The 27038-nt window shown below is 43.9% G+C and overlaps 1 protein-coding gene across 1 annotated transcript in view; it reads right to left on the bottom strand.

Annotated features, from left to right (window-relative positions):
• The window catches only part of EHMT1 (euchromatic histone lysine methyltransferase 1), a 1716251-nt gene that overhangs the window by 1649496 nt on the left and 39717 nt on the right, over window positions 1-27038 (bottom strand). The window contains exon 2 of the mRNA XM_044058169.1: window positions 18039-18616. Within this exon, the coding sequence (XP_043914104.1) occupies window positions 18039-18605 (567 nt within the window). The 5' untranslated portion in view covers window positions 18606-18616. The remainder of the gene's footprint in view (window positions 1-18038; window positions 18617-27038) is intronic.

The raw sequence follows: 27038 nt of genomic DNA, 5'->3' as shown, positions 1-27038 counted from the left end.
CAGCAATTTCCTTTTGTGCCTCTGCCCATTGGTTTTGTGGCAAGTTCGGCATACCTTTGATTTTGGAAGGGTGTGAAAGTGAAACCGGTAACCTTGAGTAATTATATTCAGTACCCATTTGCCCTGGGTAATTATGTGCCAATTTTGTGCGAAAAGTGCTAGCTTTCACCCTAGGGGTGCTGCCAAAATTAAGTGTTTGACCTTTGTAGAGGGAAGTCACTGGGACTGTTTCCTGTAGGGTTGAGATTTGTCTTCTCCTCCTTTGGGGGTAGAAGCACCCCATTGTTTAGGTATGTAGGATCCTTGGGGCGGAGATCTACCTCTTGGGCGTCTGTATCTGCCTCTTTGTTGCCTGAGACCTGAAAGGACCAATTTTTTGAAGGCCAGTTTCTACTAAACCTAGGTGGTTGAACCTGTAAGAAATCCTTTACTGTCTGCATAGATTTTGCTTTATCCTCCATTTTCTTTAACACCTCTTCTGCCTTAACACCAAACAAAGCATCATGCTGTAGTGGAGCATCCAATAATTTTACTTTAACATATTCAGGTAAACTTTGTTCCTTCAACCAAGCATGCCTTCGAATGAGAGAGCCTGCAACTGCGGATCTGCAAGAAGCCTCTAATGAATCAAAACCACATTGCAAAGTATGCTTTCCCACTTGTTCAGCTGCATGCAATAATTCCTGCATTTCCTTAGTCAGGAATTTCTGAGTTTGTAAGCATTTTCTGTTAAAGTCCATAAGGTACTGTTAGTACTTAAGCATGTGAAACTGGCAGTTTAAAGTCCTTACAGCTAAAGTAGCAGAAGTGTAGACTTTTTTTCCCCAATCTATCCAGTGCTCTGGAATCCCTATCAGAGGGGACATTGTTTTTTGCAGTGGAAGCCTTAACCCCTTTGGGACCCTGAGGAATTGTTTCTGGGTCAGCAGCAGGGTTTTTATAAAGAAATTTATGAGAGTCAGGGACCCTGTAGTACCGGTCTGGCTTGACTGGTGCAGGGGGTAAAGAATCAGGAGACAGACAGGATTCAGAGAAAACATCAACAATATCAAGCACAGGGGGGATAGCTACGGGCCTGTGCTGAGGCAGTAAAAGAAAATCTCTGAGCCTTTTCTTGGATTCTGAATAATCCTGGCTCTCCCAGTGGAAATGTTCCCTCATGGTGTGCAGAGTTTCCCCAAAAGAATAATCCTCAGGTGGAGAGGCTGAAGGTATAGATTCTTCAGCATCAGAGTCCTCATAGGGAGGGAGAGAATAACACTGATCTGAAGAGGAATCAGAGGAAATAGAAACCTGGTCAGAGTAATCATAATCAGTGTCTTGCCTAGGCCTTTTTTCAGGAGGGGGGATGGGATCCCCTGAACAAAGTAATTAAGTCTTCGGACATTTTAAGCATCTGTTTCTTTGGCATAGATGACTATCCAGGAGAATGCTGTACTTGTTTCCTTGTCTTTAATGGTGTACCGTGACTGTACCTTGGCTGCTGCAGTGGACTTAATAGTAAGCTGTGAAGGTCTGAAAACACCCTCAGAAGCCGATGCCTGCTCAGCGGCTCCGGACCCATCTGAGGGAATAGTTTCCGTAGGCCCAATGCCTTGAGTATCCAGAGGCCTAGTTGTCTCCACGTGGGAGTCGGATATGGCCTGTGGCTCTGAGGTAGCGGGTGTCAGGGGCTGTGAAAGCGCCTCACTGAGAACCAGCGACTGGCCTAGAAGAGGCTTTGTCATCGGTTTTGAACCTCTGATGCCGGTCTTTTTCCTTATCTTTACGCTTTTTATGAATTCCAGTCGGTTGTTCCGACGGCATTATATAGTTAAACCTTCGGCTAAAGTGATGCAAGGCAAAATCAAACCGACGTTTAATAGTGCGTTTGTTGAATCTACCACAAAACCGACAACTAGTAACGTCGTGGTCAGGGCCTAGGCAAGGAATCCAGCAAAAGTGAAAATCCTTATGAGGTATTTACTTCCCACAAAAAATACAATTGTTAACTTTTACTGACATCGGTTCTGGAGCAATAAAAAGTTTCCCCAACGGGGTACTTAGCTTTATTGAAGACTTTGGTTCTGAAACACTAATTCGAAAATCTCAGGAGTCGGCTGACCGGCACTTGTGAGCTGCTTTTGCGTCGGGCACCTCGCGGTAAGAAAGACTGAAGAAAATTGCATCGGTTGCATCTTTTATACCCCTGGCGCACAGACGTCGGGGAAAAGGTGACATCAACCGGTGCCGGACCAAGACTTTGGAACTCGGGCAGACTGCGGGTAGCTTGCCAGCAGGATAACCCAAGTGTAATGACCAACAGTAAAACACGATGAACATTTGGTAATGCATTAAGCCAGCCTTGAATCTGCGACATCTTCTGCACAACTGTCTTACTGGGACATGCAGGTATGCCTCTTTTAGGTCTAATGTCACCAGCCAAGCATTCTTGCCCAACATGGGCAGAAGCTGCTGCAAAGTGAGCATTTTGTATTTTGGAATGTCCAGGTATGTGTTCAAAATCGATAAATCCAGTACTGGCCGCCAGGCCTTGTCCTTTCTGGGTACCAAGAACAGTCTTGAGTAAAATCATTGTCCTTTTTCCTGTTCTGGTACTGACTGAAGGGCCCCTCATTGTCCATGAGGGACGTAACCTGTTTCTGTGCCTCTGCCCATTGATTTTTTGGCAGATCTGGCCAACCATTTGCCATTGGCAGAGTATGGAAATGGAATCTGTATCCCTGTGACACTGTTTAGCACCCACTTGTCCTGGGTTATTAACTGCCAATTTCGAGCAAAAAGTGCTAATTTTCCCCCTAAGGGTGCTACCAAAAGATAAGTGCTTGGTGCAAGCAGAGGGAAGTCATTGGGACTGTTTTCTGTAGGTTTGCGCTTTATCTCCTCCAGATTTGGAGGCAGAAGTGCCCCATTACTTTGACCTGCATGAATCTTGCGTCTTGTATCTGGAGCCCTTAGGGCATCTGGATTTGCCCCTTTGAGCTCTGTCTGACACAGGAAAGGACCAATTTTTTGTAGGCCAGTGTCTACTGAATCTTGGTGGCTGCACTTGTAAGAAATCTTTAACAGTTTGCATAGACTTAGCTTTGTCTTCCACTCTCTTTAAAACCTCTTCTGCCTTAATACCAAACAGAGAATCATGCTGTAAAGGTGCATCCAGCAATTTAGCTTTAACATGATCAGGCAAATTTTGTTCCTTTAACCAGGCATGCCTCCTAATCACAGATCCAGTAACTGCGGCCCTGCAGGAGGCTTTAAAGAATCAAAACCACATTGCACAGTATGCTTTCTAACTTGTTCAGCTGCATGCAATATATCCTGCATTTCCTTGTTTTCTGCACATTCAGAGTTTAACATCTTCTGTTTAAGCAATGCCATGACATGTTGTTGACATTTGAGCATATGAAACGGACAGTTTAAGGCCCTTTTACATCGGTTCTGAAGCAAGAAAAAAAGTTTCCCCAACGGGGTACTTAGCTTTATATAAGACTTCAGATATGAAATTTGAACTCGAAAATCTCAGTAGTCGGCAGACGCTTGCAAACTGCTTCTGCTTCGGGCACCGCGTGGCAAGAAAGACTAAAGAAAATGGCGTCTGCTGCTTCTTTTATACCTCTGATGACCTGATGTCAGGGAAGGGGCGACGACAACCGACGCAGGACCCAAGACTTTGGAATTCAGGCCGACTGAGGGAAACATGCCAGCAGGATTACCCACATGTAATGACTGCAACAAAGAACATCTGTGCCTGCTTCTATATAGGCACGACCCAGTGAAGGTTTCGTGACCGTATATACAAGAATATAAGGGATATTAGAAACAAGGATCACAAGACTGCTCTTGCTAAACATATTTCCTATTTTCCCATCATTTTGTTCTTTCAAGTATCGACATGGTGAAAAACGAAGTACGAGGGGGGGGGGAATAATACTCTAGTATAAAGAATTACTTTGGCAAATCAAATTGAAAGCATATAGTGCATCAGGTTTAAGTTTTCTGAAACTTAAAGCTTTAAATGTATAACAACTTTTAAACATACGTTTATTCAATATTACATTGGTTAAATGGGGCTTTTTTAGAATGTTTTACACTTTTGTATACACAGATTTTTTTTATTTGAAAAGAAAAATGGGGGTTCTGTTACTTTAAATGAATTAATTTGACATCCGTTAATTAATGTACGGTCAGGTTTTTATTGGTAGGTTTTTACCATGTGATGAATTTTTGGATACCTTAAAAATGTTTGAACAATTTGTTTCATTGTTTCTGATGAAGTCTTTGATGTATTCCTGACGAAAGTGCTTAAACCACTTTGAAAAACTATTTTGGAAATTCATTCAATAAATACCTTTGGTGAATTGCTGAACTGCTTACTGGTCATGTTTGGTGACACTGGACTACATTTTTGCTTCAATTTTGGTTCTAGTGTTGGAGTTCGGTTCTTGGTTTACAACATGTACTTCGCTTTTAGTTGAAGATTTCGGTTCTGAAAGTCGAAAAGGAAAATTTCAGGAGTTGGCCGACCAGCACTTGCGAATTTCTGCTTCGGGCACCGCGCAGCAAGAAAGACTGATGTACAGGCATCAGCTGCATGTTTTATACCCCTGACGACTTGACATCATGGAAGGGACAGCAACTGACACAGGACCCAAGACTGTGTTAATCAGGCTGACTGAGGGCAACCTGCCAGCAGATTACCCCAAATGTAATGACTGCAACAGTGAAACACAAAGAACATCTTGAATGGCCAGCATAAGAGCTCGCATCTCTTTGCTATGGATATAGTCTTTTGTTAATGTGACCAAAGGCCCTGCACTTCAGAGGCCTGAAGGCGTTCCCCCATCCCACATCAGAGGCATCTGTAAAAAGTTCCTGAGAGGAGAGTGGAGGTCGAAGAAGCCCTAGGTTGAGGGACAACTGATGAATCCACCACTGAAGTTTCAGCTTGAGGCATGGCGAAGAGGGACTAAAAATGATTAGAGTGTTGAAGCCAAACTGACTTTAGAAACCACTGGAGCTTTCTCATCTGGAGCTTGGCTAGAGGAATCATAGGAATGGTGGAAGCTGTACAACCCAGAGCTATCAGAAACTTTATGTGATTGAAGCCCGAGGAAAAAGGGAATGAAATAAGGCAAAGAGTGAAGAACTTGGAAGAGGCCAGGATGCCAGCATTGGAACAGTCTGGATCCTGCAAACCAGAAAAATATGATCCTAAGAAAGGTCAGGAAAGACATTTGGAAATTTACAGTGAACCCCAAGCTTTGCAGGAAAGAAATGGCTAAGTGGAGATGCTGAATTAAGACCTCTGGAAAGGCGGCCTGAAGAAGCAGGTTATCCAAGTAGGGAAAGATCTGTTAACCCCCCCCCCCCCTTAGCCTACAGAAAGCAGTCACAGGAGTGAGGCATTTGGTGACACAGAAAGCAGTCACAGGAGTGAGGCATTTGGTGAAGACCCTTGGGGCAGTAGACAGGCCAAAGGGAAAAGCACACAACTATAAATGCCAGGAAGCAACAGAGAAACAAAGGCTATGTAGATAATCATCCTTTAAATCCAGGGAAACTAGAAATGCCTGAGCAAAGAAAATATACCTACCCCCCAAATCCAACCTTCCCCCTCTGAGAGACCTAAGACTGAATTTGCTTATGATACTTCTGACCAGGATTCTGAAATTTCTGTCTCCTCTGATGACCAGGATTTACCTTTATCCATCTATGAGGATTCTGATGCAGAGGACTCTATTCCCTCTGCTTCTCCCCCAGAGGATTTTTCTTTTTGTGAAACCTTGCATACTCTTAGGGAGCATTTTCACTGGGAAAGCCAGGATTACTCAGATTCTAAAGAGAGGCTTAGAGATTTCTTACTCCTGCCCCAACACAGGCCTTTTAGCTGTCCCTCTTGTTCATAGGACCATAGGTGTTTACTAGGCTAACGACTACAAGGGCCTTTTTAAGCCTAGCCATACATCCCAAATCTGACGAGTTCTGATACCCTTGATAAGTGAAAGCATGGGCCTGGGAGGTGAACCATTTACAGGTTACCTGTTTGCATCAGAGACATAGGTGCCAAACCAGGGATGGATTTCCTGTTTCCTATCCAATTGTCCAAGCAGCACTTGAATTGGATTAAGGAGGAACTCTGCTTCACATGGATGGGGAGCCTGCTCCATAGACAGGGTAGTCTCTGGGATATATAACTCTCTCCAACAGGTCCTATTTATATCACAGGCAAGATTTAAGTCTTTAGAACGGGTAATTCTGGTACTGTTTGTTTTGTGGATATGCAGGAGGTCCAGAGTGGGGTCTGACAATGCCCTGTATGTCAGGCATACATCTCCCTTCAAAAGCCTGTAGGAGACAGAATACAGGAATAAGGCCCTGAGGCGGTCTGCATAGGACATATTACTTGTGCCCTGTATTCTTTAGTGAGGAACCTCTGTGGACATTCCAGTTGTTGGATATGACTGGTTATATACATATCAAAGGGGATATCATACTCAATGATGGGTCTGATGAATGCTGAATACAGTGGAACAATGACTTCCTTGGACTTGGATGACATATCTTTGTTTACAAGTTGCGTAAGACAGAAGGATTTCCTCACCACTGTAGACACGTGATGATCAAAGGTTAGATTACCATCTGTGTGTGTCCCTAAGTCCCTGAATACTGGTTCAGTTTTAAGTGGTGTGTTGTCAAAAGTCACCATGGATGGATGACTTCCCAAAGGATACTATTATGCATTTCTTGGCATTTAGTTTTAGTCTATGACTCTGACACCAGTTGTTTGTCCGTGTCCGCCCCTCCTGGAGAACATTTGTGTCAATGTGAGATTCAATGACAGCTCTCAAGTTGCAATCCTCTGCAAACTTAGTCACCCAGAGACCACTGACATTGGCCTTAACTTCTGAGAAGTAAATGTCAAAAAGGAGCGGTTCAAAGAATGATCCCTGAGGGACTCCACTTGTGACAGACCTCATTGTAGAGGTGGACTCCCAAATTCTAACTTCCTGGGTCCTGTGAGCCATTGTGATTTGCTGGACATTGTTGACCATGCCTTTTCGGAATCTAGCTTGGCCCCTGACTCTCTACCTCCTGCTCCCAGAAAACCGGATATCAGGGTTCCCGATTCTCAAGTTCCTTTTTAAAAATCCTACTGCTGATCCAGAGACCATTTCACAGGGACCCAAGGGCATTAAGGCAACTACTGCCAAAAATCTAACCCCCTCTGATAGAGATTCCAGGGCCCTGGATAGCTGGAGTAAGAAGATATACACCTCTGCAACCTTGGCCATCAGGGCCTTAAATTGCCAATTTCATATGTTAAAGTATAAGCAGAAAATTATTGGATTGCTTAAACAGAAAATTATGTTGATTCCTGATTGTGCTGAAAATAAGGATTTACAGGATTTAATACATTCTGCTGAACAGGATGGAAAACATACTTTGCAATGTGGTTTTGATTCACTACAGCATCTTGCAGTGCTGCTGTCACAGACTCTGTACTTAGAAGGCATGCTTGGCTTAAGGAGCAACCTTTGCCAGATCATGTTAAAACTAAATTGCTGGATGCTCCCTTAAATCAGGACCACCTGTTTGGCAACAAAGCAGAAGTTCTTAAAAAGATGGAGGAAAAAGCTAAATCTATGCAAACTGTTAAAGATTTCTTACAAGTGCAGCCTCCAAGATTTAGTAGCATTGGCCCTCAAAAAATTGGTCCTTTCCTGCCTCTTCCAGGCCTTCTCAGTTCAAACCCAGAATCAGCATAACAACCAGGCTTCAGTCCCATGGTACGCACAGGGCTAAGGAGTGGGCGGCTTCCACTTCCAAATCAGGAAGTAGTAAGACACCCCCCCCCCCCCATGATAAGCTGTCTCAATAACAACTTCAAAACTTCCAAGCACTTCTCTACTGACTGCTCCTTTAGAAGGAAAGATTGCTCTGCAGGCAAAAAACTGGGAACTTATTACCCAGGACAAATGGGTTTTAAACAGTTTCCCAAGGATACAGACTTCACTTCCACACAATACCAACCCCAAACGGCTGGCCAGATCTTCCCCCAAATCAGTGGGCAGAGGCTCAAAAGCAAGTACTCTAAGATTAAAGGCTATTCAGACTGCACCAGAAGAGGAAAAGGGACAAGGTTTCTTCAAGACTTTTCCTTATACCCAGAAAAGCCAACTCATGGCGTCCTATCCTGGACCTTTCTATCCTAAACACCTTTTTGGTTATTCCAAAATTCAAGATGCTAACTCTTCACCAGTTGCTTCCCATGATAAGCAAAGATGTCTGGTTGGCAACACTGGATCTAAAGGAAGTCTACCTGCACAACCAATCAGGGAATCTTGCAGAAGATACCTACGCTTCAGATCAGGTTGCATGCACTATCAGTTCTCTGCACTGCCCTTTGGCTTATATACTTCACCCAGGGTATTCACAAAGTGCCTAGCTCCAGTCATTGCATTTTGCAGGCAAAGAAATATTCAAATATACCCTTACCTGGACGATTGTCTAATTCAGGCAGAAAGCCAGGTCATACTTTTGAATCATCTGGCATTTGTACAAAAGGTAATAAAATAATAAAATACCTTCGGCGACACCAATAAGCGTAATGCTGCTATTAAGTCGAATGAAACGCTGGACAACCTTCAATAATCCACTGGAACCCAAGTAGGCTTACAATCCTTTAATGGACAAACACGATACTACACCATAAATCACGGCAAACACGTAAAGCACTTCCTGTTGGGACAGAAAGGCTCACACAAAGTAACGTGAATACATGAAAAGACTGTGCACACCAGAAAATAAAAAATAATAAACACGAACTGTAACAGTTGTTTAGCGCTTTCAACCAAATCCAATGGCCTTCTTCAGAACTGAAAGAAGTGTAAAAGCTCATTCAATTTATAAACATTTTGGCGCCACAGAACCAGTTGAAGAATTTTTTAAAGATACACAACATCTAAAATAACCAAATAAAACTAACACTATTCCTGTCAAGAATGTCTGTAAGTGGTGCAAATCTCTGAGAATCGAAATTACAGTCAAATATATATCATCTCAGTGGTACAGTGGTAAAAAGTTCGGGGTTAAAATGAAAAATAAGACATAATAGGTATTATAAATTCTGGCATAACCACTTGCTAATCCTATATATGGTATAAATACCCATTTGTACAAAAGGTGCTAACTTGTCTGGGGTACACCATAAACAAAAATAAATCAAAGCTGGTACCCTGTCAGCAAATTATATTCCTGGGAGCAAGCTTGAATACAACTTCCCAGATACCTTTCATCATGCCGAGAAACAAATTAATTTGACAACTTACTTCAAACTAGTGGCCACAAAAACCCTATCTGCAAGGCAAATACTGCAAGCCTTGGGGTTCATGGCCTCCTGCATTCTACTAATTCCATATGCAAGACTGCATATGAGGAAACTATAATGGTACCTAAAAAGCCTATGGTGTCAGCATTCTCACAATCTAGAAGCAATGATTCCTATTATACCTTACCTGTGCTTAGAATTCCTTTGGTAGGCAGAGGCCTGCGACCAAAATAAGGGACTGCCATTCACTCTACCCCCTGCCGCCCAAACCCTAACAGACGTATCAGACTATGCATGGGGGGGCTCACCTGGCAGGGAAGTGCATTCAGGGAAAATGGAACCCAAGTCAAATGCACCTGCATATCAATCCAAAAGAAATGTTAGCTGTACAGAATGGTCTGACAGCCTTCAAGAACCACATTCTTCCAGGACAATTAATGGTAAAGACAGACACCACCACCTGTTATGCAGTACATAAGCAGAGGGCTACCCATTCCTACCCCCTCTGCAGACTAGCCATGGCTCTGTGGAACACAGCCTTGAGCTACCAAGTGCATCTACAGGCTCAATACCTGCCAGAAAAAACAAATACACTGGCAGACGAACTAAGCAGAAATCTCCATGGACCCACACGAGTGGAAAATGGAACCAGAGACTTTCAACATGTTGATAAAGAAATGGGGGAGCCCAGATATAGACCTGTTTGCCTTCCCCCAGAACTACCAATTGGACAAATTCTGCACAAGAACTCCCCACAAACAGGCTTGGAAAGTAGATGCTCTGTCTTTCAGCTGGAAAAATCTATCAGTTTATGCCTTTCCTCCTCTGCCTCTCCAAAGTACTACTAAAGACCAAATAGGACAAACAAAGGATGACAATGATTGCACCAGACTGCCCATGCCAACACTGGTACCCCCCCCCCTTGTGCAGTGTCACAGCTAACCCCATGGCACCTGCCTCAGACCCCTGCCCTGCTGTCACAGCAGGAGAACCAGATTCTGTAGCCCCAGCTTCAAACCCTGAACCTGGCAGCCCAGTTAATTACCTAATGTCTCCGTTACCATCCCTCAGTAAGCAAGTGTTGGATATCATTTTGGAGGCAAGGAGGCCTAGTACTGGAAAATCTTATGCTGAAAAATGGAAAAGATTCTGTGCCTGAAACCAAACTCAAGGGATGCCACAGCAGCGCTGAATTTACCTCAGATTCTTCAAAAGTTAACAGAGATGCTTCATAAGGGCCTTTCCTTTTCCTCCATCAAAATTCACGCCTCAGCCATTTCAGCTCATTACAACACAGAACCACCCCTCTTTTCTCACCCACTGCTGAAGCAATTCCTCTGAGGAGCCAAAAACTTAAGACCACCCAGCAGAGGCCCTACTCCAGCTTGGGACCTTAACTTTGTATTGGAAAAGCTCACTCTACCTCCCTTTGAGCCAGCTGCAAATCCTGAGGTGAAATTCCTTTCTTGCAAAACAGTCTTCCTTCGAGCCATCACTTCAGCAAGAAGGGTGTCTGAATTACAGGTCCTCATTGCAATGGAGCCTTTCATCATCTTTCATGTGGACAAGGTGTTCCTCAGGACCAATCCCCTCATGCCCAAGGTGGTGTCCAGTGTGGCTCTTAATCAGTCCATTCACTTGCCAACCTTCTTTTCTAATCCACAGAACAAAGGGGAACAGATACTGCACTCCTTAGATGTGCACAGACAACTTAGATTTTACTTGGACAGGACTAAACCTCAAAGGAAATCTGAACTGCTGGTGGCATTTGCTGCAGGGGCAGAGGAAAAGGCTATTTCAAAGCAAACAATTTCTAAATGGATGGACCATTGCAGTCATTTCTGCTATAAGCATCATGGAAAACCTATCCCACAGGGGATTAGACCCCATTCAACCAGGGCTGCATCTACCTCTACAGCCTCAGAGGTGTCCCTGCCAGAGACATCCGAGAAGCTACCTGGAGTTCTGTACATACTTTCATCAAGCATTACCATTTGCCAGTTTTCTCTAAATCCAGAGCTGGCTTTGCCACTGCAGTCTTGCAGGGCCTTATAGCTAGTCCTAATGCTATCTAAATTCGCCACTGCAGTCTTGCAGGGCCTTATAGCTAGTCCTAATGCTATCTAAATTCCTCCTCTCATCCTTAGCTTTGGGAATCTACCTAAATGTGATGACTGCAACAGTGAAACATGAAGAACACCAGGGTTTTTGTTGCCATCAGTTTGAAGAAAGCAGTCAGTTGCCTTTGTGACTGGAGTGAGGAAAGCCATCTGGGCAGTTGTATTCAAGCTTGCACAAAAAATGTTATCTTTTGAGAGGTTACCAGTTGTGATTTCTTTTCATTTACTGTGTACCCTAGGCATGTTAGAAGCCTTTTCACAAACGCCAGGTGTTGAAGAATGTCCTTGTTCTCTGCTTGAATGAGACAGTTGTCCAAGTAAGGATATATCTGTATACTTCTTTATCTGCAAAAAGCAATTACTGGTGCCAGGCACTTTGTAAAGACCCTGGGTGCAGTAGATAAGCCAAAGGGCAGTGCAGAGAATTGGTAATGCATTAAGCCAGCCTTGAAACCAAGACATCTTCTGCACGATTCCCTTATTGGGACATGCAGGTATGCTTCTTTTAGGTCTAATGTCACCAGCCAAGCATTCTTGCCCAATATGGGCAGAAGCTGCTGCAAAGTCAGCATTTTGAATTTTGGAACGTCCAGGAATGTGTTCAAAATTGATAAATCCAGTATTGGCCGCCAGGTCTTGTCCTTTTTGGGTACCAAGAACAGTTGAGTAAAAACTTGTCCTTTTTCCTGTTCTGGTATTGGCTGAATAGCCCCCATATCCAGGAGGGACGTAACCTGTTTCTGTGCCTCTGCCCCATTGCTTTGACCTGTATGAATCTAGCGCCTGGTATCTGGAACCCTTGGGATGTATGGATTTTTTTGGCAGAACAGGCCAACCGTTTGCCATCTGCAAAGTATGGAAATGGAATCTGTATCCCTGTGACACTTTTAGCACCCACTTGTCCTGTGTTATTAACTGCCAACTTTGAGCAAAAAGTGCTAATTTTCCCCCTAAGAGTGCTGCCAAAAAGTAAGTGCTTGGTGAAGGCAGAGGGAAGTCATTGGGCAGGTTTCCTGTAGGGTTGCTCTTTATCTCCTCCAGATTTGGAGGTAGAAGTGCCCCATTACTTTGACCGGTATGAATCTTACGCCTGGTATCTGGAACCCTTAGGGTGTCTGGATTTGCCCCTTTGAGCTCTGTCTGACACAGGAAAGGACCAATTTTTTGTAGGCCAGTGTCTACTGAATCTTGGTGGCTGCACTTGTAAAAAGTCTTTTACAGTTTGCATAGACTTAGCTTTGTCTTCCATTTTCTATAAAAACCTCTTCTGCCTTAATTCCAAACAGAATATAAGGCTGTAAAGGTGCATGTAGCAATTTACCTTTAACATGATCAGGCAAATTATGTTCCTTTAGCCAGGCATGCCTCCTAATCACAGATCCAGTAACTGCGGCCTTGCAGGAGGCCTCTAAGGAATCAAAACCACACTGCAAAGTATATTTTCCAACCTGTTCAGCTGCATGCAATAATTCCTGCATTTCTTTATTTTCTGCACATTCAGAAATCATTTTCTGTTTTAACAATCCCATAACATGTTGTTGATACTTGAGCATATGGAATGGACAGTTTAAAGCCCTTATTGCCAAGGTAGCAGATGTATAAACCTTTTTTCCCAATCTATCCAGTGCTCTTGAATATCTATTAGAGGGGGGTAGGGTTTTTTGCTGTTGAGGCCTTCACTCCATTTGGACCCTGTGAAATAGTTTCAGGATCAGCAGCAGGGTTTCTAAAGAATTTATGTGAGTCAGGGACCCTGTAATATCTGTCAGGCTTGCTGGGAGCCGGAGGCAAGGAGTCAGGGGTCAAGTGTGACTCCGAAAACACATCATCTACAATGTCTAAAACAGGTTGTATGGCTAAAGGCCTGTGCTGAGGGAGTAGTAGTAAATCCCTGAGCCTCTTTTTTTGACTCAGAAATCTTGACTCTCCCAGTGAAAATGCTCCCTCAAAGTATGCAAGGGTTCTCCAAATGAATAATCCTCAGGAGGTGATGCAGATGGGATAGATTAGTCTGCATCAGAATCCTCATAGGGAGGTACAGATAATTCCTGATCAGAAGAGGAATCAGAAGAAACAGAAACCTGATCTGAAGATTCATAATCAGTGTCTTGCCTAGGCCTCTTATCAGGAGGGGGTTGGGAACCCCTGATCAAAGTAATAAGGTCTTCAGCCATTTTGATCATCTGTTTATAAGCATAGCGGCCTGTGCACGTGGCTCATGCATCTTTTTTTAGCTTTAGAATTTGCTTTTGTCTTTGGTTTTGCAGCTGTCATCGGTTTTATATAAAAATGTTGAGGCCCGAATACACCCTCAGAAGCCGGTGCCTGCTCAGAGGCTCTGGACCCATCCATGGGACAGACACTCATGGGTACAATACCTCGAGTATCTTGCAGCGGGCTGGACTCCACATGGGTCTAGATAGGGGCCTGCGACTTGAAAGTAGTGGGTATCAGGGGCTGCGAAAGCGCATCACTGAGGCAAACCGGCAACTGGCTTAGGAGAAGCTTCATCGGTTTTGGACCTCAACGGTCTGTCTCTGCCCTTTTCTTTGCGTTTTTTTGTGTACTCCGGCAGTCGGATTGCTATCCGACGACATTTCAGTGCAGTTAAATCTGTTTCCAAAATATTTTGAGGCAAAAATATACAGACGCTTAACAGTGCGTTGGTTAAATCTAACACAAAACCGACAGCCAATTATTAACTTTCTGACATTGGTATGGAGCAAGAAAAAAAGTTTCCCCAATGGGGTACTTAGCTTTAGTGAAGACTTCTGTTCTGAAACTTGAACTCGAAAATTTCAGGAGTCAGCTGACCGGCACTTGCAAACTGCATCTGCTTCGGGCACCGCCTGGCAAGAAAGACTAAAGAAAAAGGCATCGGCTGCTTGTTTTATACCCCTGACGACCTGACTTTATGGAAGAGGAGACAGCAACCGACGCAGGACCTAAGACTTTGGAATTCAGGCCAACTGAAGGCAACCTGCCAGCAGATTACACAAATGTAATGACTGCAACAGTGAAACACTTAGAACATCCTCTGGATCAGCCAATGGATTCTTGAAAAGAAACAAATGAGAACCAGCGACTCTAATACCAGTCAGGTTTCCTAGGAGCCGGTGGAACCGAATCTGGAGTCAAGGAATTTTCCAGAATAACATCATCAACCACTTCCAACACAAGTGGAATAGCCAAAGGCTTATGCTAAGGCAAATCCAAAAACTCCCTAATCCTTTTCCCCAAAAAGAGAGAAAGCTCGAGAAACTTCCTCTTCATCAACAGACATGCTAGAAGTAGCAGAACCTGAATAAGACAAAGCCTCAGGAGAGACATCCCTACCTCTTTTTGAAGGAGGCGGCTCTGAACCCGTAATAACAGACAAAAGGTCATCAGCCATTTTAACCATTTGAAAATGAGGGGAAAGAGGAAACTGGAGCCCGTTTCTTCACAGGCTTACGACTGGAAGACTTACCTGCAAATCTGAAGGACTCGGGAGGCCTGGCAACCGCCGAACTCATTGGTATGAGCTTGCTGTTTGAAATAAGAACAGAGGCCTCTGACACCAAAGTCAGCTTAGCGGCTCCAGATTCAGCTGAAGAGGCAGCAGGCAGAAGGTCAAAATGCAAAATGGAAGCCAAAGGCCTGGGGGCCTCTGAAATGGTCTCAACCTAGGCCTGCGGTTGAAAATCTGCGGGCTGCAAAGGTGCCTCACTGGCTACCACATGACTGACGACCAACTTATCCGAGGACCTAACCTTTGGAAGCCTGTTGCGGTCCTTATCCTTACATTCCTTGGGGATATCCAAAGCCTGAAGACCAGCACACGCCAAACCGACAAACTTAAGCCAAACTCCAAAATGTTTAGCTAAAAGCTTAGCCCAACAATGAATAGTACGTGGATTAAAGGAAGCACAGAGATCACAATTGGGAATGTCGTGGTCAAGGCCTAAACAAATACAATAGGAAAGAAAATCTCTATGGGGAATCTGCTTTACACAGGTAAGACAATTAACCTTTTCTGACATTCGTTAAGGCAAAAAAAAAAAAGAGAATCCCCAACAGGGTACTTGGTTGTAGTTGACTTCAATTTTGTAGTCTGAAAAAAAAAAGGTAAACTGCCAACTGGCACTCGTGCAATATATGCTTCTGCTTCAGGCTCCGTTGCAACGAAGACTGAGGAAGTGACATTGGCTGCCTCTTTTTGTATCGGACGCCCTAACGTCCTTTACAACAGACAGCCGATGTCATTTTGACTTACCTTTGGTATAATAGCCAATTGAGGGCTACTGGGAGCCGGATAACCCATTGATTAGGACTGCAATAGTGAAACACGATAAACATCCAAGCAACTCACTAACACCTGCAAACATTCACCATCCTATTAACTCCTTTGCAGAGACTGTATATCAAAACTAGACCACAACTGCCTCCCTCACCACAAAATCACTGCTGGCTCAACCAAAGATTTTGACCCCTGCGTCCCTCCACTATGGCAGTATCAACACAAAATTTGACTAAGCCCAAATCTGGTTCTCGGCAAATCTAGGCTAAAGCTTCATTCCTGAATTCTGCAACCACTCTTACACTAATTCCCCAAAAAAGCATAACGGAGCTTAAGTGTAGCCTACTTTCCTCAATCTCCTTTACAGACTTCCAAAACCTCAAACTCGCACAAAACACCCAATCAAGTTCAAACAGACTAATCCTTGGAGACCTGAATACAAACTTCTTTGGCCACAATAAACAAAACCTCAACTGCTTGCTCTCTGAATACTACCTCAACATTTAACATCCTACCAAACACAACTACACTACTAGTAATATCTTACTTCATAAACTCACACTCAACCGGCTTCCATGTCTCATCCACGGCAGCATGCCTTCTAATTATTGACCGCTAAATAATGATAATTGCCTACTCCTGAAAGGAACCAAAATCCGCACCAATGCTCCCTCTATTCTGAGGGGAATGGAATTCACTAAAAAAAAAAAAATATAGCAGATGAACCAAGGTGCTGCCAGCAAACAGCTGCACAGAAAAATAATTCAAGCTTGATGAGGCCAAGCAGAAGATTAAACTGCAGGTTAGAGACTAATCTTCCCCATCAGGTAAGGATGCTGGGGAGTACATGTAGATCGAAAAAGGAGAAGGTAGCGCCAAGTGAAACCAGTTCTGGCAGAGTTTTTAGTCAAGTCTAGAACAGAAGCTACTGTTGAATATAAAATAGGGCACAAAGTATTTCAAGATAGAATCAAAGGAGGTTAGAAAAGAATGGAAGACAGACTGGAAAGGCAATGTAAGGGCATCTGTACGGCTCCCAGGCATACCTGGTTCAGACACTTCAATGATTCCACACCCACCAATCCACTCCCAGTTTGACACTAATCGATTGACAAAGTCTTCAGCAACATCATTCACAAAGCAGCAATGCCAAAGTACTAGCCACGTCCAAAATCTCTCCAAATTTTACACAGTATGCCTTTTTCATCTTCACACCCAAACTTATCGCACTCCCTCCCAGTTGAAAATCACCCAATACTACTCCACATTCAGATTTAAAACTACTCGCCTTCCTATAAAAAGGGCTGTTTGCAAAAGCTCAAGTAATCCCACCACAGCATAAACCCTCCTATCCAGTCCTTCATTCAGAACCTTCAATCTGTTCAACTACATTAACTATACAACTAACTTAACATTCCTCTCTGTCCCTCACCACCCAGCTCCTTAACTAGCCACCCTGATAACTTTCCCTTTGCTTGAGCATTAAAGAGCACCAATCCCCCCTCTCTGTAGCTACTTGTTACATAGTCCTTCCCTCAAACTCAATTCTTTATCTCATCTAACTTTATATACAGTAATAATTCTTACAAGTACTGGTAGCGCGCGGTGGTGCAGTGGTAGCGTTGTTGCCTCACAGCAAGAGGTCTCCTGTTAGATTCTCGGCTTGGGTTGGGAGTGCCTTCTGTGTGGAGTCTTCATGTCCTCCTTGCGGTCGAGTGGGCGTTCGAAAGACATGCGTTGAATGGGCGCGCCTTCGTTGAAGGTTGGGTGTCAGGCTGGCAACTCGACACCATCAAAAAAACCTGCCAATCATTAGCGGACCTGAGTTCCGCTGTGGCGACCCCTAAAAGCCGCAAGACAGACAACAACTGTTGTGATTGTGAACATAATACATACATCCTATCTTTATATTTTGAGTTAATGACGAGCCTTGCTATACTTTACCTGCACCTTCATAAGTGTGTGCTCAGCCACCAATGTTTGTTCTACAACCTTTTGACCATTTTGTACTACAGTATTCCTCTTTTTGAGTTGCAACTCCCAGACTGTGGATAGAGTGGGTCCATTACATATCAGGCTACTACATCGGTCAACTAATGAATGACATGTTACACTACTCACTCCACTCTGCAACATGGTTTATGTTCATTAGTATCCATGTCAGAGCTTCTAAATCAACAGCCTAAGCAGTCTTGTGACAGCATAATTACATGTGAACTTCTAAAACATTCACATATTCTAAGTACAAATAACTACCTTAGTTTAAAATTACTTCAGTGAAATGACATTTTGAACAAATGTATTAAGTTACCTGTGCTATACCAGTTCTAGACATGGTCTTTCTTGCTCTATGAACTTTAACATCAGCATTTAAGACCTGCTGTGCAGCTGTTTTAGTGTCTTCAGCAATGTTCATGTCTTCCTCAGATTGGGTTGGCATCGTGGAATGCCCATGGGATGCATCAGTCTTTAGTATTCCTGGGGGTTTGATTTTGAGACCTGTAGAGCACAGAGTTTTAGCAGCATGGCCAATGAAAGAAGCTCCAGCTGGTACTGGCACACTGCTAGTCCTTGTGGCCTGTTCCTGTGCAAATTGATTAGTTAAAATGTAACCATTGCTTCCCATCACAGAAGTCTGCGTAAGATCATTTGTATGGATGTGGTTTTCCCTTGCACCATCACTCTCCTTTTCTGAAATTCCATTTTCTGCTATTCTGTTTAGAAAGTCTTGCTGTGTTAACCTTAAATTATCCTGAGTGTTTTTAACAGAGTTCAGATAGCTCTTGACATCACTTATGCAAGAACCATTGGCTTCTCCACAAAACACTTGACTGACTTCAGCTTCCGACTTCTCAGACAAGCCTTCATCTGCAGCCATGACACCACCACCTGTAAAGAATACCACAAACAGATAAAACTACTAATCAACATGCATACAAGTAATTAACACATAAAAGGTACACTCCCTGTGGGTCCTGTTAACAAAACTTCCAATTCTGCAAACAGTAAATTTAGTGCAACTACATATACTTTAACAAACTATGTGCATAATGACGCTGTAGACAAAATTCCCATCAAGACAAAAACATAGGCTGGGCTGGATAACTGAACCATACGCATGACGACTGCGGTCAATACCAAAACTGCTGAAACAGGTTAATGCATGGAAATATATAGAGGGAAACACGTGTTATGTACTTAACATAACTTCAAATTTTCTGTCCACTTAAGCCACAGAAATGGCAAACAAAGGCAAAGCTGCTCAGCAACTTTAAACCCACTCAGGCTCAAATTTATCCCTCACTCCACTAATAAACCTCATCTCCCTCTACTCTAATGCACCTCACCTCACAAGTGCAAGACAGCACTTACGGAAATATTGCATCCGTTTTCCATCTTGCAGGTCTCTCCAGAGAACTACAAAAGAGGGAAGGAGGAAGGTGTGGTTGGTTTAAGTGGATAGAATGGATTAAGATCTAACATTATAAGTACCTAACTGCAACTTTCGTACAAGACTGGTCCACTTCAACAGGAGAATCCCTAGCAAAAATTCCATGAGTGGCTTTACCACAAAATTCGCCAAAATATGGTAGCCCCCCCCCCACACACACCAAAAGGGAGACATCTGTGGTCGCAGTGGCCAATGCGGTTGGGAAAGAAAAAAGTCAACCGTGTATGATTACAGGAGAGGTCAACCACTGCAGAATGTGCTTTCTGCATATTGATGTCAACCAAATAGGTTATGCAGGGCTTGATATGTCAAACTGCAGAATACTTAAAATCTTGCTTAAGGTACCAGTGTGATGGAAGCTGACACTGAACCCAGAAGGTATAGGAATAGCTTTGATGACAGATATGAAAAGGAGAGAGCCTCAGAAGCTTGATGACAGAGAAACAAAACTTTTGATTTCAGGAGTTTGGCGATTTAGGAAACTGTGTCCTGGTGGCACACAATGATTTCTAGCATATGTACTGGTGTCAGCTGGCTTTTGCTTATACTGATGGTAACCCACAGACATGGATATAACTAAGAAGTCCCTGCACTGAACAAGTAGGCCGTTGCTGGGAGCAGCGATGAGCCAGTCGTCTTAATGGGAGAAAACTCAGAACTCCTGCAGCCACAGAAAAACTGCCACCACTGCCATACATTTAGTGAATACCTGGGAGCTGTAATAAGACCAAAGGGAAGTTATCTGAACTTAAAAAGCGACAGTCTCTAAGCCAGAAATGGAGAACTCTTCCAGACTGCCTCATTACCTTGACATGGTAGTGTCTTGAAGATCTATGAAGCACATCCAATCATCATTCCTTAGGAGATAGAAAGGACTGAGCCATAACCAACCAAAACTGTTTCACAAACTGATCAAGGTGACAAGTCCAAATAACCCGAAGGCCCCCAATCTTTTCTACAACCAAACAGAATCTTTAACAGACTCTATATCCCCACTGGTCTGGGGGGGGGGGGCTCCTGGATGCCTCTCCCCCAGCAGATTTGATACTTCTGCTGCTGTTAGTTCCCTCTGGTTGTAAAAAAAAAAAAAAATCAGGACTTTTCTTTTTTGTTGGTAGGAGAGAAAACCCATGGAGTGAGTGTCTCCGGTAATTAACTTCAGCACCCACAAATCTTGAGTAATGGGCTAGCAAGGTGAGAGGGTGCAGGGATAAGTGTCCCCAACTCCTTTCAGAGTGCAGCAGTAAGGCAACTGTTCAGGAGTGCTGAAAGGATTTCTCAGTAAAGGGACCTCGAAACCCGTGATTCTGTGGACCACATTTGCCTCTGGGGTGAAGTTCATTAAAGTTATTTCACTTCTGCCCTGCAGGGGGATCTGTTCAAAGAGGAGCTGTGGACAAAACATGAATTTCCAAAACTATTTTTCCACTCTTCTGGTGCTGGGAGAAAGTCCTTTGTTGGGTAGAAAAGCAAATGCATAGGGCAAACAAACTTTTGACCTCCTGCTTGCTTCTGTTAAGAACATCTTTGAGGTTGGTTCCAAATAAGTTGGACCTTCAAAGGGAACACTGACGAAGGACGTCTAAGTTTTTTGCAAAACTGCATAAATGCATCCATGCGTGCCTCTAAACAGCAATGCCAGTACCTGCCATTCTTGAAGTGCAATAAGCTGTACTGAAAAACAGACGCATGGGCACACTGGACAGACACAGGTAGACAAGCTGCAACTACAGTTTTTTGTATGCTTGCAGGCAGGTTACCAGAGAAGGATTTTGGTAGTTCCTTAGTCAAGTCTCTCTGTATACGAGTTATATGGGTAAGATAGTTCACCACATGAAAAGCAACCATCACTAAAGCACAAGTCCATTTCACTAACCTGTCACTTGCCCTGGACTTCCTGTTGGAGTGATAGGCAGAGGTGCTCTTCTCAGACAGCTCCTTTTTGGTGGCTGCTGCAAATACCATGACATCTACTGTGGGGGCTTGCTCCAATGGGAGCAATTCTTACAGGCTACAAGAATTTTTACTGGTTTCCTTGGAATTGTCTCAACCATAAAAGGATTCATCCAAGCCTGCTGTTAAGTTCAAGCTGATAGTGGGCGAGACAAAGGAAAATGTAGATGAGCCAGCCCCAAAAGCCCGAAAAACCACCAACTCTTCAGAGAAGGGGGACTTCAGTGGAGCTGCACCTTCTTTGTTTTATTAATTCTAGGAGATCTCCGAAGTATACTTCTTCCAAGGAGGACCTTTGAGAAATGTAATCCTTCCTCAAATTCAGTATCCTCAGTGAGACACTCCTGGGAGGAGTCAAGATGCCTCTTCTTGCACGTTCATTTCCTATGACCTTCCCCAAAGGAGGGCTGTGGAAAAATTTCAGAACATTATGTGAACTCTGAGAGAGAGAGCGCCCTCGAGGCTTAAAGAAGTTAGCCGTTAGTGTCTGAAAGGATGAATGGAAACAGGCTGAACAGGATCCAGATAAATGTGAGACTGTGCCAAGTGGGTACAAGACACCACCCTCTCTTGACTTGAAGTGCACCCACTCAAAGGTTTCAAATGTCAATGCGGATGAGACTACTGCAGAAGATCCCTTCAGACTCAAGGTGGTCAAAGGAGGAATGTAGTCTGCCACTATTTGGCATGGCTTCAAAGCCAACACTGGATAAGAGCTGAAGCACCTAGGGGGTAGAGACTGCTGTGAGAACTACACAGTCTACCCTGACCTTGGTACCTCAGCCCTAAGACCCTTTGTAATTTAACAATGCCAGAGTCTAAGCTGACCAAGCAATCAATTCCAACAAAAGCCTCTCATGGTTGTCACTCAGACCTGTGGGCACGGGAAAGTACAGTTGGGCACACTTGCTATAAATGCAGATGTTAGTGTATTCACTGTTGCAGTCATTACACTTTTGTTATCCTGCTGTCAAACTACCCTCAGTCGGCCTGAATTCCAAAGTCTAGGTCCGGCGTTGGTTGCTGTCGCCTCTTCCCTAACGTCAGTGCGCCAGGGGTATAAAGGATGCAGCTGACACCATTTTTAGTTTTTATTGCCCCAGATGTCAGGTGCCCCCAAAAGGGTAGGCTAAAAATATGCCAATAACACATGCATGCACCAAAAAATACAATACCTTCATCTACAAGCAAATACACCACATAGGTTGTGTAGATTAGAGAAGTGTAGATAAGTTCCAGCAAAGAGAAGGGGGATGGTGGGTGGGTAACCTGGACTGCAACAGCGAATACACTCGAACATCTATATTTATGTTAAGTGTACACAACTGTACTATGTTCTTCGTGTTTCACTGTTTTAGTCATTACACTTGGGTTGAATCCCAAATCTATGGTTGGGAGGCTGGAGCTAAATAGCATTAGGGGTGGCTATGAGGCCCTGCAGAACTGCAGTGGCAAAGCCTGCCCTGGATTTAGAGTAGACAGGTAAATGATGGTGCTTTGTAAAGGTGTGCACTGAACTCCAGGTAGCAGCCTCTAAAATGTCTTTGGCTGGTACTCCCCTGAGGAAGGCTACTGAAGTGGCTGCTGCTCTGGTAGAATGTGGCCTAATGCCCTTAGGCACTGGCTTGCCATGTTGTGCATAGCAGAACCGGATGCAGTGGCCTATCCACTTTGAAATAGTCTGCTTTGAGATAGCCTTTCTTTGTGATCCTGCAGCATATGCCACTAGTAGTTGCTCTTTCTGAAAGCTTTGGTTCTGTTCAAGTAGAAGCGTAGCTGTCTGTGTATGTCCAAAGAATGCAGAATTCTCTCCCCCTTATTCTGTGGGTTTGGATAAAAAGTAGGCAGATGAATAGTTTGGTTAAGGGCCACACTGGACACTACCTTAGGCATAAATGTCGGGTTTGTCCTCAGAGAAACCCTGTCTGGATAAAAAAAAATGATAAAAGGTTCCACAGCCATGAATGCCTGTAGCTCCGAGACTCGTCTTGCAGAGGTTATTGCTAGGAGCAGAGGTGTTTTCCAAGATAAAAACATTATATCAGCTGTAGCACCTGGCTCAAAAGGATGCAGAGTGAGTCTTTCCAAAACAATTGAGGTCCCATGATCTCCTTGGAGGCCTTAAGTTTTTGGCTCCTCTGAGGTATTGCCTTAACAAGGGATGAGAAAAGATTGGTGGCTCTGTATTGTAATGAGCCAAAATGGCAAAGGCATGAATTTTAATTGATGAAAAGGAAAGGATGTGTCCAACATCTCAGTTAAGTATTGCAAAATCTGAGGAATATTTGGTACTGCTGTGTCAATTCCTTGTCCCTGGTTCCAGGCACAGAATCTCTTCCATTTTCCAGCATAAGATTTTCTAGTACTAGGCCTCCAGGCCTCCAAAATGACATCCATCACCGCTTTAGTGAAAGGTGTGTTTTGTATGACTACATTATCCGCCATGCTGCCAGATTTAAGGTCTCAAGTTGGCTGTGCAGGATCTGGTTGTTTTGCTGGGACAGTAGGTGAGGTATTTGAGATAAGGTCCAGGCTGGGTATTGAGACAAGTTCCTTAGGACTGGATACCTGGCGGGGCCAGTCTGGGGCAATCAGTATCATTTTTTGCTTCTCTTGTCTGACCTTTCGGAGTACCTTGGGGAGGAGAGGCAGTGGAGGAAAGGCATATACTGTTAAGTTTTTCCAGCTGAAAGATAGGGCATCCACCTTCCATGCTTGTCTGTGATAAGTCCTTGTGCAGAATCTCTTTAGTTGGCAGTTATGAGGAGAGGCAAATAGGTCTATGTCCGGGCATCCCCATTTCCTTGTTATGTTGAAGACTTGTGGATTCAATTTCCACTCGTGGGGATCCATGAGGTTTCTGCTTAGTTCGTCTGCCAAAGTATTTATTTTTCCTAGCAGAAATTGTGCCTGCAGATGTACTTGGTAAGTCAATGCTGTTTCCCACAAAGTCATGGCTAGTCTGCAAAGGGGTTAAGAATGAGTGCCTCCCTGCTTGTTGATATACCACATGACCGTGGTATTGTCTGTCTATCAGTAGTTGTCCCGGATGAAGTAGGTCCTTGAGGGCTGTCAGGGCATTCTGAACAGCTAGCATCTCTTTTTGATTGATATGTAGATGCATTTGGTTGGCGGACCACGGGCTTTGAATACATCTTCCTGCCATGCGTGCCCCACAGGCATAATCTGATGCATCCATTGTCAATGTCTGCCTGGCTGGGGGTAAGGTGAATGGCTGTCCCTTGTTCTGGTGACAGGCCTTTGCCCACCATCAAAACTCCTGTTGCAGGCAGGGAATGAGAGTAATTATTGTTTCCAGGCTGTGGCAATGCTGAGTCCAAACACTTTTTAGGTACCATTGAAGTTTCCTCATATGCAGTCTTGCATATGGAATTAACAGAATGCAGGATGCCATGAAGCCCAAAGCCTGCAGAATTTTTCCTGGAAATAATTGGGTTTTTGTTGCCAACATTTCGAAGTAAGAAGTCAGTTGCCTTTGTTTGGTGTGAGATAGGCCATCTGGGCAGTTGTATTTAAGCTTGCACCCAGGAATATTATCTCTTGAGAGGGTACTAGTTTTGATTTCTTTTCGTTTACTGTGTACCCTAGGCAAATTAGCAATCTTTTTACAAGCGCCAGATGCTTTAGTAGAATGTCCTTGTTCTCTGCTTGAATAAGGCAGTCGTCCAAGGAGGGATATATTTGAATTCCTCTGTCTGCAATAAGCAATTACTGGTGCCAGGCATTTTGTGAAGACCCTGGGCGTAGTAGATAAGCCAAAGGGCAGTGCAGAGAATTGGTAGTGCATTGAGCCAACTATGAATCTGAGGTATCTTCTGCACGATTGTCTGATTGGGACGTGCAGGTATGGCTCTTAAGTTCAAGGTTACAAGCCAAGCCTTCTTGCCCAGCATGGGCAGAAGCTGCTGCAGAGTCAACATTTTGAACTTTGGAACGTCCAGAAAAGTGTTTAGAATAGACAGGTCCAGTACTGGTCTCCAGGCTTTGTCCTTTCTGGGTACCAAGAAAAGATGCAAGTAAAATCCTTGTCCCTGCTCCTGTAGTGGTACTCACTGAATGGCGCTCATGTGCATGAGGGATGAAACTTGCTTTTGTGCCTCTGCCCATTGATTGTGTGGCAGGTCTGGCATGCCTTTTGCCTTTGGCAGGGTGTGAAAGTGGAACCTGTAACCCTGAGCCACTATATTCAAGACCCATTTGTCCTGGGTGATCATGTGCCAGTTTTGTGAAAAAAGTGCTAGTTTTCTCCCTAAGGGAGCGTCCAACAGACAAGTGCTTGGTACTGGTAGAGGAAAGTCATTGGGACCATTTCCTTCAAGGTAGAGATTTGTCTTCTCTGCTTTTGGATGTAGAAACACCCCATTGTTTAGGCCTGTATGAGCCTTGGGGCTGGGATCTGCCTCTAGGGTGCCTGTATCTGCCTCTTTGTGGCCTGACACTGGAAAGGACCAATTTTTTGAAGGCCAGTTCCTGCTAAATCTAGGTGGCTGTACCTGAAAGAAATCCTTAACTGTCTGCATAGATTTAGCTTTATCCTCCATTTTCTTCAACACCTCTTCTGCCTCAACACCAAAGTATCATGCTGTAATGGAGCATCTAATAATTTTGCTTTATCATCAGGCAGATTCTGTTCCTTTAACCAAGCATGCCTCCTAATCACAGAACCCGTTACAGTGGCCCTACAAGAGGCCTCCAAAGAATCAAAAAGTACAGTTTTATACCTACCATAAATGCAGATGTTCGAGTGTTCACACTGCTGCAGTCATCACACTTCGGTTATCCCGCCGTCAGGCGGTCCCGCAGTCGGCCAGAGTTCCAAAGTTTTGGTCCGGCGTCGGTTGCTGCCGCTTCTTCCCTGACATCAGTGTGCCAGGGGTATACAAGATGCATCCAACGCCATTTTCTTCAGTGTTTCTTGCCCCAAATGTCAGGTGCCCCCAATAGGTAGGCAATACATATTGCTAATAAAAAATATATAAATAAAAATAAAATAATACCTTCAGTTACAAGCAAATACACCACAAAGGTTGTATAGGATAGAAAGGTATAGATATCTCCAGCTAGTTCAGAGGGGATGGAGGGAGGGTAACCTGGACTGCAGCAGTGTGAACACTCTAACATCTACATTTATGGTAGATACAAAACTGTACTATGTTCATCGTGTTACACTGCTGCAGTCATCACACTTGGGTTGAATCCCAAAGCTAAGGATGGGTGGTGGAACTAAACAGGGTTTGGTGAGGCTAGTAGGCCCTGCAGAACTGCAGTGGCAAAGCCAGCTCTGGTTTTAGAGTATAGAGGCAAGTGATAGTGCTTGGTGAAGGTGTGCACTGAACTCCAAGTTGCAGCCTCCAAAATATCCTTGGTTGGTACCCCTCTCTGAGGAAGGCTGTTGATGTTGCTGTAGCCCTGGTGGAATGGGGCCTGATGTTACCAGGCACAGATTTCCCATGGTGTGTGTAGCAAAAACGGATGCAATTTCCTATCCATTTTGAAATAGTCTGTTTTGAGATGGCTTTTCGTTGTGATCCTGCAGTATAGGATACAAAGAGCTGGTCAGATTTTCTGAAAGCTTTAGTTTTATCCAAGTAGTAACGCAATTGCCTGTGAATGTCCAAAGAGTGTAGGAGCCTTTCCCCTTTGTTATGGGGGTTTGGATAGAAGGTGGGCAAATGAATGGTTTGGGTTAGGGACACACTGGATACCACCTTTGGCATAAAGGAAGGGTTAGTTCGTAAAGAGACTCTGTCTTGATGAAAAATGATGAAAGGCTCCACTGCCATTAGGGCCTGTAGTTCTGAGACTCTTTGTGCTGAAGTTATTGCTAGCAGCAGGGCAGTTTTCCATGATAGGAACTGTAGATCAGTTGTGAAAGCTGGTTCATAG

The sequence above is a fragment of the Protopterus annectens genome, chromosome 16.part0, assembly GCF_019279795.1.
Source record: "Protopterus annectens isolate FY-2018-M chromosome 16.part0, PAN1.0, whole genome shotgun sequence".
NCBI classification, from domain to species: domain Eukaryota; kingdom Metazoa; phylum Chordata; order Ceratodontiformes; family Protopteridae; genus Protopterus; species Protopterus annectens.
Note: the sequence above shows the minus strand (reverse complement) of the source record. Positions and strands in the feature narration are given on the sequence as shown.